Source organism: Leptonotus elevatus, chromosome 10 (genome assembly GCF_054856555.1).
Source record: "Leptonotus elevatus isolate MCC_2025b chromosome 10, RoL_Lele_1.0, whole genome shotgun sequence".
NCBI classification, from domain to species: domain Eukaryota; kingdom Metazoa; phylum Chordata; class Actinopteri; order Syngnathiformes; family Syngnathidae; genus Leptonotus; species Leptonotus elevatus.
The window spans coordinates 19,565,564-19,578,495 of record NC_141248.1 but is presented as its reverse complement, the minus strand read 5'-3'; the positions used below and the strand labels follow the sequence as shown (position 1 = coordinate 19,578,495).

Here is a 12,932-nt window from a genome sequence, read left to right as displayed (position 1 = left end):
CAGGGCAAAACAAATCATCCACAAAAACTATTACAGACTCATTAAAAAAACTCGGCACCATACATAAAGTGGATATAAAAAGTCAACACACCCCTGCCACGTTTTTGTGAATGTGTAAATCGTTTCAAACGTTTTTGGTGTACTAGTTATTTATTGTGATGTTATTAACTCATTCGCTGCCATTGACGGCTATAGACGTCAAAAATTCATTTGAACTATTTCTATTTTCTATTTAACATTTTTTCCACTTTTGTTAACAAGAGTATGAAAACCTAGAAAACAAATGTTTTGTACATTTTGAACAGATAAAACATTTGTGATTAATCATGACCTAACTATTAAAGCCAGGCGAATAATTACAATTAAAAAATTTAATCGCCTGACACGATAAAAAAAAGAAAAGATTATTAAAAAATTAGGGGCGTCAGGCGATTAAATTTTTTAATTGTAATTAATTACATGACTTCACTAGTTAACTCACGATTAATCACAAATTTTATATCTGTTCTAAATGTACAATAATCCCCCCCCCGTAGGTTTTCATACTCTTGTTAACAAAAGTGAAAAATCAAGTTAAACTAATAGAAATAGTTTAAATGAAGTTTTGACGTCAATGGCAGTGAATGAGTTAATTAGCAAGCGCGCTTTAAACTACTTAATGACACCCCAGTTGGAGTTGACTGTAAAACTAAACACACAACAAAAATAATTACACACGTTGTATATTTTAACACAAGACATGCTTCGTTTTGAAAACATAACAAGCGCTAATGCTAAAGTCAATGTAGAATCCCACTGACATGCTAACAGGAAATTAGCATCGACTACGGGAGTGACGCTACTTCAAAATAACGAATATTCACACACAAACGCTGTGTAAACACAGATAACATAACAATACTCAAAAACAAAAATGGATTATATTAAGAGAGCTCTATCACAACATTCTTCTCCATGTGTGTGCTCCATGGATGAATGGCACCGCACTGCCCCTTAGAGGCCAAAATGCACTATTTTTACTAATATTATTTTCGTATATTATCATTTTACTTTCTTACTAAGTTATTTCCTTGTTGTCCTTTCAAGTTTTCAAGAATTCAAGGAATTTTACCCCCCTTAAAATTCAAGAATTCAAAGATCCAACGATGTTTTTGTTGTTGTTGTCGTCACTTTTATATGACACGGCACAAAATACACGACCCGACATCCCGGGTTAGCCCAGTCCGTGTGCCGTTGTTGCACCCAGTAACCATTTCAAGCAAACTCCCGGGCACTTTAGAGACCATCATCTCCTTCTTGGACAGCTCAGCTTGGCAGGAAAAGCGCACCAGTCTCGTGGGCGGGGCTCGCCACCGAGCGAGAGGCGTGGGTGCACGCCGCCGCCAAAGCAGTGGGGGGAAAAAAAAACCAAACAGAAAGAAGCAGACAGAAAAGGACACTATATTTAGCACTGTCGCCTCCTTTTTCTGTCTTGTGAATAATCCGAGTTTGACAGCATGCAGAGCAGAGGTTGTTGGGGATGCGCTGCTCTTCCTCCTCCTCCTCTTCCTCCTCTATCTCCACAGAGAAAGTAGCAAAGTCTTGTAATAACTGCTGCGGGCTTGCGTGCCGCAGTCGCCCCGCGTTGCTGTGTGGAAGCATGTTTCAGGGCCCTGACATTCACTAATGGGGATTTCAAAAGGGAAGGGAAAGCGGGGGCAGTTTTGGACCACCGTGTTGATGCCGACAGGTACAACGCCAGCAGGGGAGAACAGCATGGGGAACTTTGTGTGCAAAAACAACATGACAAATATTTTTGGCTGAAAGCCTTTTTATGGTTTCACTGAATTAGAATGCATTTAGGACAGGGATGGTGAAAAAGGCTGACATTTGCGTTGTGCTCCAGAATTCAACGGGGGGAGGCGGGAGAGAAATGTAAGCTGGCAGGTAGAAGTGCACAGAGGATGTCAACGAGACAATGCAGAGAGTGAGTCATGGAAATGGTGAGTTCAGGATACCATGAATAGCACATTTCTGTAATTTTAAGCGCTACTATTTGTAATACAGCATTTACTTACTATATTTCTAGCTAATTTGAAATGTGATAATAATGAAAAATTTTCGAATTAAACATTAAATTAAACCTGAAAATTAAAAATTAAAATCTTGTTGAAATGACTAGGGCTGTGTTTAAAAAAAATATCTAATAATCGATATTGAATTGATAATATCAAGCGTGATATCGATTCATAAAACCAAGAATCGATTATTTGAACCTCTCTTTTCCCCCCATAAATTAACAACAAAATACAATTTTATAGGCCAATTTTTTTGGTGTCTTACTGTTTTCTTAAAAGTTACCGTTTATGTGAATTTAAAAGTATTTTCTTAAAATTTTTTGATAAGTGATTATAACACGTGTTATTTTCATTAATAAGTAAATCCTTTGAGCAATTAATGCTTCTGCTCAATTTAATTTGGAATATAATGTTTGTGGAGTTTTTTTGTTTTAATCATGTCCTTGTTATTTAAAAAGAATCGATGTTCTATAATTCATCAATATTGGATTGAACTGAGTGAATCGAATTGGAAAATACCAAAATTTAATTGAACAGAACTCTTGAATCGATTGAGGAAATTTGAATTGATACCCAGCCCCAACTGTATTTTATTTATGGGGGGAAAAAAGTATTTTTATGAGAAGTAAGTCAGAATAAGTTCCTGTTATTTGACTGTATTTTTTATGTGCCCCAACTGCCGGAAAATTGCCGAAAGTAAAAAAAAATTGTTTTTAAATAAATTATTTTTACCAGCTGACAAATAAACCACGTAACTGTCCAGGATTGATAGGATCACAGCTAACAATATTTAAAACGACATTAAAAATAAATGAATTTGATGTCACAGTATATTAACTCATTCACTGCCAGCCTGGTAAAATCCATCTTTGACCTCTATAGCCGTCTTTGGCAGTGAATGTGTTAAACACACTTAATGCCAATCTATTGCTGCTATTATCATAGAACCACAGTCACTGGTCGTCCTGTCTCATTAAGTTTAACAGGCCATGTTGCCTGATGATACGGGCAATCAATTACATGGCATGGCATTACTGAGTGACGCGAGGATTTATGGATTAGGACAACAACGCGCTGACGGAATGACCGCGTTTAGCATCTCGCTAACGTCTGTAATATTTTCGCTTGCCATGTTTAGCGACACGAAATGGTACGGTCGTAAACCGAGGACCACCTGCATTACGCCAACATTTTAGCCTTGAGCGGGTCCCTTTGAGAATAATGAGATCTTTTTCTCAGCGAGACCAACCTTGTACCCAGGTGTTCCTCTGAACGACTAAAGGAAAAACAACGCTAAACACTTTCAAATGTGGCCCGAGGATTCGAGTAACAAGCTATTACTTGTTAATATGTCGCCACTCTCCCACAGTTTGAGGGCAGTTAACCTCGACTCTGACGAGCTTCTGTTGGCGGGGTCGCGACCCCGGCCGAGATGTGCGCACTAAAATAGTGTGTGATTATAGAGCTGCTTTCAAGGTAAATATAGAGAAGCTAACTTAAGTCAGGCTCTTTTTCTTTGTGATACGCACCGACAAAAGTGCGCATCCAGTCCTGTCAGCGTGCGCATCCAATTTGTGATTGCATCATGATGAAGGCTACTCAAGGAAGTTTGTTAGAGCTTGTCGGGATTTTAGTTGATGATGTAACCCTGCATGTGCTGAATGGACATTCCTTTACCCTTTTGTGTGGCCTTATGGCGCTACTTAATAACAGCCTGCGCTTAAAGTTGCGCAAGCGACGAAGACTAAATGATCATTGTTGGTTTAAAACAAGGCTTTTTTTTTTTCGAGTGTTATACTCATAAAAGGCCACCAGGGTTTGGGTACTGTTTTGACTTTGAACAAGAAGGTTTATGAATGTATTTTTTACTAGCTGGTCTTTTTGGCTGGATTTATTATTATCATCCATCCATTCATCCATTTTCTTAATATTTATTTAATCATAATTAAAATTTTGAAGAATGTTTTTGCCGTTTCAAAGATTTGACAAAATCTGCCATCTAGTGGTGGATGGTGATATTACAACTTGAAATGACATCTGGTGGATTTATTTTCTTCTTCGTTTTTATTTATTTATTTTTAAATAACATTTTTGGGATTTATTCCCCCCAATTTCCCCCTGTTTTTCATTGTAAATGTATATTAAATATTTTTCAGCATTTTTAAAACAAGTTTGTATGTGTGTGTACTTGGGCTGCACGATATTGGAAAATTATGCGATTTGCGATATAGTTGCTAAAATTAGCGATTTCGATATTATTGTGATATTTAACATGTATCTAAAGAAATTAAAATGTTAATTTCTAATGAATGAATTACTTTTTTTTTATGCAGCAAAATGAGCAAACTCAGTATATTCTTAGTTAAAGCTGCAATATGGAACTTTACAATAAGCTTTTTATTTGACCATTTATGACTGAAATGCCTTCTAATTAGTAGATTAACACCTTAGATGTTCACAATGGGTACTCCTGCATGCCTCTGGCTAATAGTTTTCAGACTGGATTCGGGTTAGAATTTCCCGCGCCTTGTCTGCGGATGTGGCGTAATTAATGTGAGTGCAGTTTCATTTTTCGTCAGCAGGTAGCAGCAGCGATCCAAAATGGAATATTCTACATTCAGTAGCTTTAATTCATTGTAATTACCATCTCGATAAAGTTCAACTATTGGATGGCAGTGCACATTTTAGTTAGCGGCCGACTGGTCAAATTCAGATAAAAGCATACAATTCCATATGAAACTTATTGCATGTCTTTGCGATATGCATATTGCATGGGCCAATATTGAGATATCGATATTTTTTTCGTAGCGTGTATCTCACCAATTGCCGGCAAGTTGGCATTGGCGAGGCTGTGCGTTTACGCTGCACTCATACTGGCAGATCTACGATAAACATCAAATATCCCCATTTGAAAAAAAGCCCGATTTTGAGTTGAGCATATCTGATTTGACACTTTTGTTATCCTGTCTTGACTCGCATCCGAATTGCGTTGCTTGAACCATGAAGTGGAAATCCAACCTCTGCCAGATTGTAATGTTCCAAATCCCTAAGCTTTCCAATATGTCGAGTTTCTGGAAAATATACATCTGATATAAAACCACTGGAATAAACCAATCAGAGAACAGATGAATGAAAACAGGACATATATGACCTATTTTGTCATTCAAATCCTTTGTCAAGGGAAGGGGATCTACTGATACGGAAAACATTACACACACAGCAGTTCTGTATCTAACCTCTTGTTTTTCTTTGCTTTGATAGAGTGCAAAGATTTGAAAGGCGAAGACAAAACACGTCTCTCGAGCCTCGATTTGGGATTTGTGCCAAAAGCAGCAATATTTTCATCTACCGGCGTCAGACGATGCAAATGATCCGTGGAAAGTCGAATGTGCTACTACCGTTTAACCTTTACATGAGTTGTTTCATGAACAGGCAAAAGCAAAAGGCAAGGGACAAAGGTTTTATTATCAAAACGTAAATAATTCCCATAACGAGCTCAGTCTGTTATCATGTCATATTTATTACAACCAAATTGTCAAACCTCATGCCCCATTATTTAGTTCAGTATGCTCGCTCATTAAAAATAAATAAAAGCACCTTTTCAGAGCTATTCCCAGCAGCGTGGCGCAAAAAAAACAATACAATTAGTCAGCGCACAGCTTATGGGCATTTCAATCTATGCGAGGTGGCGCCGCGATGCATGAAGTAACGACGGAAACTAATTAAACAAAAACAAAACTTGATTAGACGAAAAAGGGAGAATAAATGATCTCTTTTCAAGCATGCAAATGTGCGAGCGGTAGCGCGTCAGATCCGTCTCGATTAGTGAAACACAATATGATGCGAGGGATGACGAGGGCAAAACAAACAAAGTAAACAAAAAAAAGGGAGACGGGAAGAGAGAGAGCAAACCTCAATTGACAAAGCCCTTCCTTTTAAAGAGCTTAAAATGCACACATGGAGCACAAAGAAACAAATCACAGAAAAATACGTGTGCTTGATATACTCTACACTCAGTCAATGTTGTATGAATTAGTCCCGCTATATGAATTATTGCATAATAAGTGTATTGTGATATTTTATCCATATAACCAGTTACTTTGTGAGCCCCACTATAGACGAGCATAATTAACTCATTCACTGCCATTGACAGCTAAATATTTCAAAAATTCATTTGAACTATTTCTATTAGTTTAACAATTTGTTTCCCACTTTTTGTCAACAAGAGTAAGAAGACCTAGAAAAACTAATTATTGTCCATTTAGAACAGATATAACGTTTGTGATTAATCGTGAGTTAACTCGTGAAGTCATGCGATTAATTGCAATAAAAAAAAAATTAAATCGCCTGACGAGATGATTATTAAAAATTAGGTGTGTCAAGTAAAACATTTTTATCGTAATTAATCGCATGACTTCAATAGTTAACTCACGATTAATCACAAATTTGTTATCTGTTCTAAATGTACAATAAAAAAATTATTGGTTTTCATACTCTTGTTGACAAAAGTAGAAAAAAATGTTAAACTAAATAGTTGAAATGATTTTTGGACGTTTATAACCATCAATGGCAGCGAATGAGTTAATTGATGGTGAATAATTCTGGAGAGAATTGATTATCCATGTCTTACGTGCAGTACTTCGCAGCGACCAGCAGAGGCACTGTAATTTAGCCTGAACTAGTTTGATGGCCCCGAAGAAGCCCCTTTCTTATATTTTCGACCACCTAATATGACATTATAAAAGACTGTCAGTTTTCCCTGATAGCTTATCAACAAAATGGAGTCTGCCACACATCACTACAACACTGTAACCAATTTTAACAGCAGACTCACACACACATGCGTACTTATACACACTGAGAAGGTCTCATGTGGCAACTGGCAAACATTCATAACATGCTGGATGTCGGCCCGAGTGAGGGCCCAGCCAAGTGTGAAATCGGACTTGATTTCAGAAGGGAGCCGAGGCCACACAAAAGGCCTGTTTGGACAACTAATAGCAGCCAAGCCATTAAAAAAGGGAGGGGGGTGTATACCATATTCTCTAGATTTCAAAAGGACTATCAGCAACATGTCAAGAATTGCACTGAGACACAAATACGTGTCACGACTTGAACTCTACTGGCACCAATAACATCAATAAACAGACAGAAATGTTTTTATTGTAAATAAAGCTGTAAGCAGATTGTTTTTAATCGGAACCTTCAAAATGATCATCATCTATGATGCTATGTTCTTCCCTCATTAAATGGATTAGGCACTAGTGTTAATTTTATCCGGCATTTTTCAATTTTGTCTCAGTTTTAGTCCGGTTTCAATCACGCTTGTTAGTTTTTATCATAGCTGGTCAACTACAAATCTAGCATTTTAGTCTTTATTTTAGTCCAAGAAAACATAATTTTATTCGTCTCGTTTAGGTCAACAAAAACTGTCGACATTTTAGGCAAGTTTTTGTCAGGATAATCATTTTACCCCTGTATATATATATATATTTATTTTTTTTGTCAGGAGATATAAAACTATTTCACATCAAATTTTCTCTCATCTTTTTGATGACTTGACACACAATTACAGTATATCAACAAGTGGCTACTATGACTCCATGCTATGAGCTAGTAAATTAGCCAGCATTGGTTAGCGGTCGGATTAACATTATTGTTGGAACATTATAACCGTTGGATTGACGTTACAATATTTTCCCACACCATGTTAATACTTGGGCGGGCCACACAAGTAAATTGGCCACCACCCAAGTAGATTAAAACATTTTTTTTATACAAAAATATATTTTTAAAGAACGTGTCGCGACCAGCTATGTCGCATATAACATTAGTTTGCCGTCACTCATTTGTGAATCATGAGGTTAGAGGAGGCGCACGTAGCACAGGACTGAGAAAATGCATACTGATTTATTCCCAGTTATTGTTTATTAATTAGGGTTTTAGTCTAGTTTTTGTCCGGTGAAAAATGTGTGTTGAAAAAATTCACACTCGTAGGCACAAAACCTTGTCAATTACAATTGACATCTAGCGAGAAGACCTGCTTCCGATTGGCATTCATTTTGGTGAATTGAGTTTGAGTATGAACGTTAGAATTCACCTGAAACGACTGCTTCGAACCAAAATGGCCGACTTCCTCTTCCATTTCCTGCATGGGTCGTTGAGACATTTTTTTACATTTTATGATAGACATGTCCACCCGTTTCATGTCGATTGGTGAAACTGGTGTTAGGGTGTTTTGTTTCACTTTCCTGGAGCCACTTTTGATTGAATTTTTTTTTTTTTTTTTTTAAGTTTGGAGGCCACATATTAAGGACCCCCCCCCCAAAAAAAGCCAAATGAATCATAAATATAGCGATTCCAAGAAGGCCTTCACAACACCTGGTGCTCAAGCCCTAACTAAACCACATAGCAGCATCTCACACCAACACAGCGATGTCGTCTCACCTTTGAAGGACAGGAAGATCCTGGGGGCGGACATCGGCTCCAGGGCTGGAGGCGGCCCCGCGGACGACAAGGCCAGCAGGGCCAGCAGACAACACAGGCTGCCCCGCAACATTGTCTCTCTCTCTAACCGAGGGGGAGGAGAGTCCGGGAGCTGAGGGACAGAGATGGATGGACGTGAGACAATGAGCCGGAACCTCAGCCCACACCAACTTGCGTCAAGTTGGCAGGCGGCGTTTAATCACGTGTTGTGCCTGGGAAGCACAGAAAACTGGTTTGAAAAAGGTAATTATCACCGTTGTCATGGCCAAAATCATCATGGTTGGAAATTAGAAAAAAAAAAAAGGAAAAGAAAATAATATATATACTGGAGTTAATGGACATAGTCACGGTTTAGCATCTACGAATTCACCGACAGTATTCGCCGATTTTTTCCCCAACATTTATATTTTGACTGTCGGTCGTCTAGCAACGTGAATATTTGGCTGCCAATGATACATTTTCCGATATTCGCAGGCCGGCCTATCCACTAGGGACGTAACGTTAACGGCAATATCGTGATATCGCGATATTAAAACTGCCACAATATCGTCCTCGTTATGTCACGCTATTAAAAGCAGCACATCTGTTAAAAAAAGTCATTTTGATTTCTATTTGTTCAGTTCTAGCACCCTCTGGTGGCTAGTTTTTTAGTGCCGTTAAATTTTTACAAGGTATGTTTTGGCTCTTCTGTGTTTAGAATCCACGCTAACGGTCAGATGAAGCGGAACGTAATATGCTTGTGAAACGAGTCAATATGTGAAGGAACCCAATGTGTGCTTGCATTAGCAAGTAAGTGCCTCAATATTTTTTTTATGTGGTATTAGAGATTGTAGGTTGTTTATAGGCATTGCTTTTATGTACAAAAGAACAATATTGTTTTGTTTTTTTAATATTGTGACCTTTTTTTAGATTGACACCTCCCCACAATATCGTGATAATTATTGTATCGTGAGCTTCATATCGTGATAATATCGTATCGTGTTTGGATATCGTACTGCATTTGATTTTTACAAAAAGATGTACAATATTTGAGAGTCAGAACTAAAGTGAATTTTCAGGCATTCACGAAGAATTATTATTTTTAAAAACCCTGAGGTGACAGTGGTAAATTGAATAGCAGCGGGACCTACGCATGATCAAGAAAATACACATTTTTGACAATAAAGCAAATCAAATAGATTTTGAACTGTAACACGTTGAAATAATTGACAAAATTCTATCAACATTTTAGATTTTTGATCAAAGTAATATACATTAGAGCAATTTTTAAATAAAGTGCAATATTAATACGATTTAAAAGTGGATTTTGAGTTGACAATATTCACTCTTGTACATTCAAGTTGCCCATATCACGTCTTTAAAAGCCTTTTTGTCAACTCAAGCACTTAAATCCAGTTGTTTGACGTTCCTGTTCGAGGCTACGGACCGAGCTTTGTGTGCTACTTGAGGACGGAAGTCAGGGATACCCGAATTGAATCCAGTCCACCTTATTGTTTACGTGCACCCCACCATACCCGCTACATTTACAATGAGGCGGTTACAAACGAGTCACATCCTTATCTGGGGAGGAGCCTGAATCTTCGAAAGATTAAAAAATGCCAGAAAATGCTTTTTTTTTATTTTTAGGAAAAAATAGTAGCTAACACGACATCACTCTCATACCGTATCAACGTGAATATAATATTTGAAATTGAAATACTACTAACCGTTTGTAATTCGATCGCTGTTAATCGGGAAACGTTTCAACCCGAGTCTAAATCTGAATTTCTTTTTAAGGCGTGCATATTTGTTGCTGGAGACCAGCGTATTTTTTTTTTTTTCACAACTTCAGATGGAGGCTTGCCAATGTCTGGGCTTTCACTGGCTGCGGTTACATTCTGGGATGAACCTCTCACTTGCAAAGAGCCTCTCTCGACTCCAACCACCCACGGCGCTTCCCGCTGTTCCCTGCACGACGCCCCGCACGCATACGGAAACAAACCTGCTGTGATGAAGCTTGTCAACATATCAAGCAAGCGCAATGGTAATAATACATTGCGTTTTTTGTTGTGTTTCTTTAAAGCGGTCGTTCGTTTTGAGTCGTACGAGTAGAGTGGCACGAAGGGCTCAGCACGCTAAGGTCAGCTGAATGTTGGGACGGTGGACGGCGTCCAACCGCAGCCCTGGCAAGACGCCGCGGAGGACGAGGAGACAATAAAACAAGCGTACCTCGGCGTTGGGAGCTGTAATTTACGCTGGCACGACATCGAGACACGGAGACACCGAGATACTGAGACACGGGTCTCCAAGTCTGAGGTCAAACTGTCAGTCAGGGTTTAAGATCAAGTTCCACGCCGCGGGCCCCGAGGCAAAACTCCAAAGCAGACCTTTAACCGAGATTTTTTTTTTTTTTAAAGTCACCTGGCTCGGAGTTCTGTACACGAACCACATGTCCACCAACTGAGTCCACTTTGTCCGTTTTTTTGTCTTTTTTTTTTTGTGTGGATGATGGACAACATGTAAACAAAAGTCAAGTCAAAGCAATGGTTTGTTTCATCGTGCCATTTTACAACAGAAGGTATCTCATGGAGAGAAAACCAAACAAAGCGAGAAAAGTCTGCTTACGCGGGTTGGGTTGCGATGGAAAGACAGAGTCGAGGGACATAAGGTAAATAGAGGAAATAGGTTCGAGGGGTTTGCTGGCTGGTAGAGAAATGACAACACAACAACAGCCGTCAAATGTCATGTCTTGAGTTTACGATAAACCTGACATATGACATTTTGCGGTTAAGAACAGTATGCAAATGAGCTAGTCATCATTTACGGCCTAGTTTGTGTGTGTATCTAATTGCTTATCGGTATTGTAATTATGACTTTGCTCGTATTAGCGAATGTTAGCGATAAACTATGCCCTCTGCTCTGACATAGCCACATACAAACCCGGGGTTACAAACTGTGCATATCCGGACCAATTAACGCCCAATTAACTACTTTGTGCAGCGGGCCTACATCATCGCACAGTTATTGCTGAACGGTTTTCATTTGGTTGTTTTATGGTTATAGTCAAGAGGTGTTTTTCCATACAATTATTCGGGTTACAATGCCGGTCCTACGTGAATGGCATTCCATCGTAAACAGAGTAGCCTACCATGCATGTCAATTAGACGAGGTCCTGGATTTACTACGGTAGACATTTGACAATTCCACGTGCGCAATTAAATAGTTTGCAAAGGTCTGCTCACCGCCATTCTTATTGTTTTCAACTTGATTACAGCAGGCTGTTTTATTTTTACGACTAAGATCTAATTTTTCCGTACAATTTACAGTTACTATGACTTTACTATTGTGTCAAGTGGTGACTACGGCAAGAACGTCGTAAAGCGAGGACCCGGTGTAATTAGCTCCGCAATAGATTAGTGTAAATTTAGCCTACCCGTGTTAGTTAGTGCCAGCTCCAGTATAAAAACACAGGAGCCTGTTGCTTAGAATAAACATCAAAAGGCTCTCAGGGGACCAAATAAAGGACTCAACTTGTAATATAAATAAGATTTATGGCGTGGCGTGTATTCATTTTCTCCGCATGGCAGGCGTCTAATGTTGATTTAAAAGCGCATCTGCCTCAAAGCTGCACGATTCGCGACACATAACATGCAGAAAAGCGACTCACTATTTGTTGTCCTCTTACCTTGCGTTTAGGTAGGTCCAAAGCAGGTCGCGATAGAAGCGGTCCAAAATCAAAATAAAATTACAACCATCCAGCACCCGGGTGTCCTCGGAGCGTTTGTGCGCGGACGCACGCAGTCGTCAGCCGGCGTGTGTCCTCCGCAGATCCCACTCGGTTATTCCGGCCGGAGTCCAACAAAGCTCAGATGGATTCAATTGAACTTGACCGTCTGAAGTTGAAGTGCCCTCCGTGAATAGTTGTGTACTTTCCACCGCAGGGGGGGGGGGGGGGGGGGGGGGGGAGAGATGCAAACGAAAGCAAATGAGCTGATCCAGAAGGAGGGAGGGGAGGGTTCGACACGGACTGGCTTCCGCCGCTCAAGTGGCTGGGAAGCGGCGTGTGCAGGTGGATAGAGGAGAGACCCCCTCCACCCCCACTCCCCTCCGGCCGTGGACACACCCATGGGGGAGGGCACCTACCTCAATCCGTATCCGCCCCAAAATTAAAAATATAACGAGACTGCAGTGTGTTTTCTTGTACTCCAGGGGGAATAGAACTGTAAACTCCTCAAAAGTGGACATCTCATAATTGACTTTTTAATGCTTGCATAAAAACTGTACTGTAGCCTACTTACGCCCCACTATTAAGAAAACTATTAGGGATCAAGACCAGGCTGTGAATAACAATAATTTGCCAATAGTAGATGATCCCTTAAAAATGCCAATATTAAGGCAAACCCAGTTATG

General features: G+C 39.4%; 1 protein-coding gene across 2 annotated transcripts in view; it reads right to left on the bottom strand.

Annotated features, from left to right (window-relative positions):
- Positions 1-12,455, bottom strand: part of sema3fa (sema domain, immunoglobulin domain (Ig), short basic domain, secreted, (semaphorin) 3Fa) — a 65,256-nt gene extending 52,801 nt beyond the window's left edge. For both annotated transcript variants that reach the window (XM_086086446.1, XM_086086447.1), the window contains exons 1-2: positions 12,208-12,455; positions 8,505-8,655 (exon numbers count right to left, since the gene is read on the bottom strand). In XM_086086446.1, coding sequence (XP_085942572.1) covers positions 8,505-8,616 — 112 coding nt within the window. In that variant the 5' untranslated portion in view covers positions 8,617-8,655; positions 12,208-12,455. The remainder of the gene's footprint in view (positions 1-8,504; positions 8,656-12,207) is intronic.
- Positions 12,456-12,932: the final 477 nt, after the last annotated feature.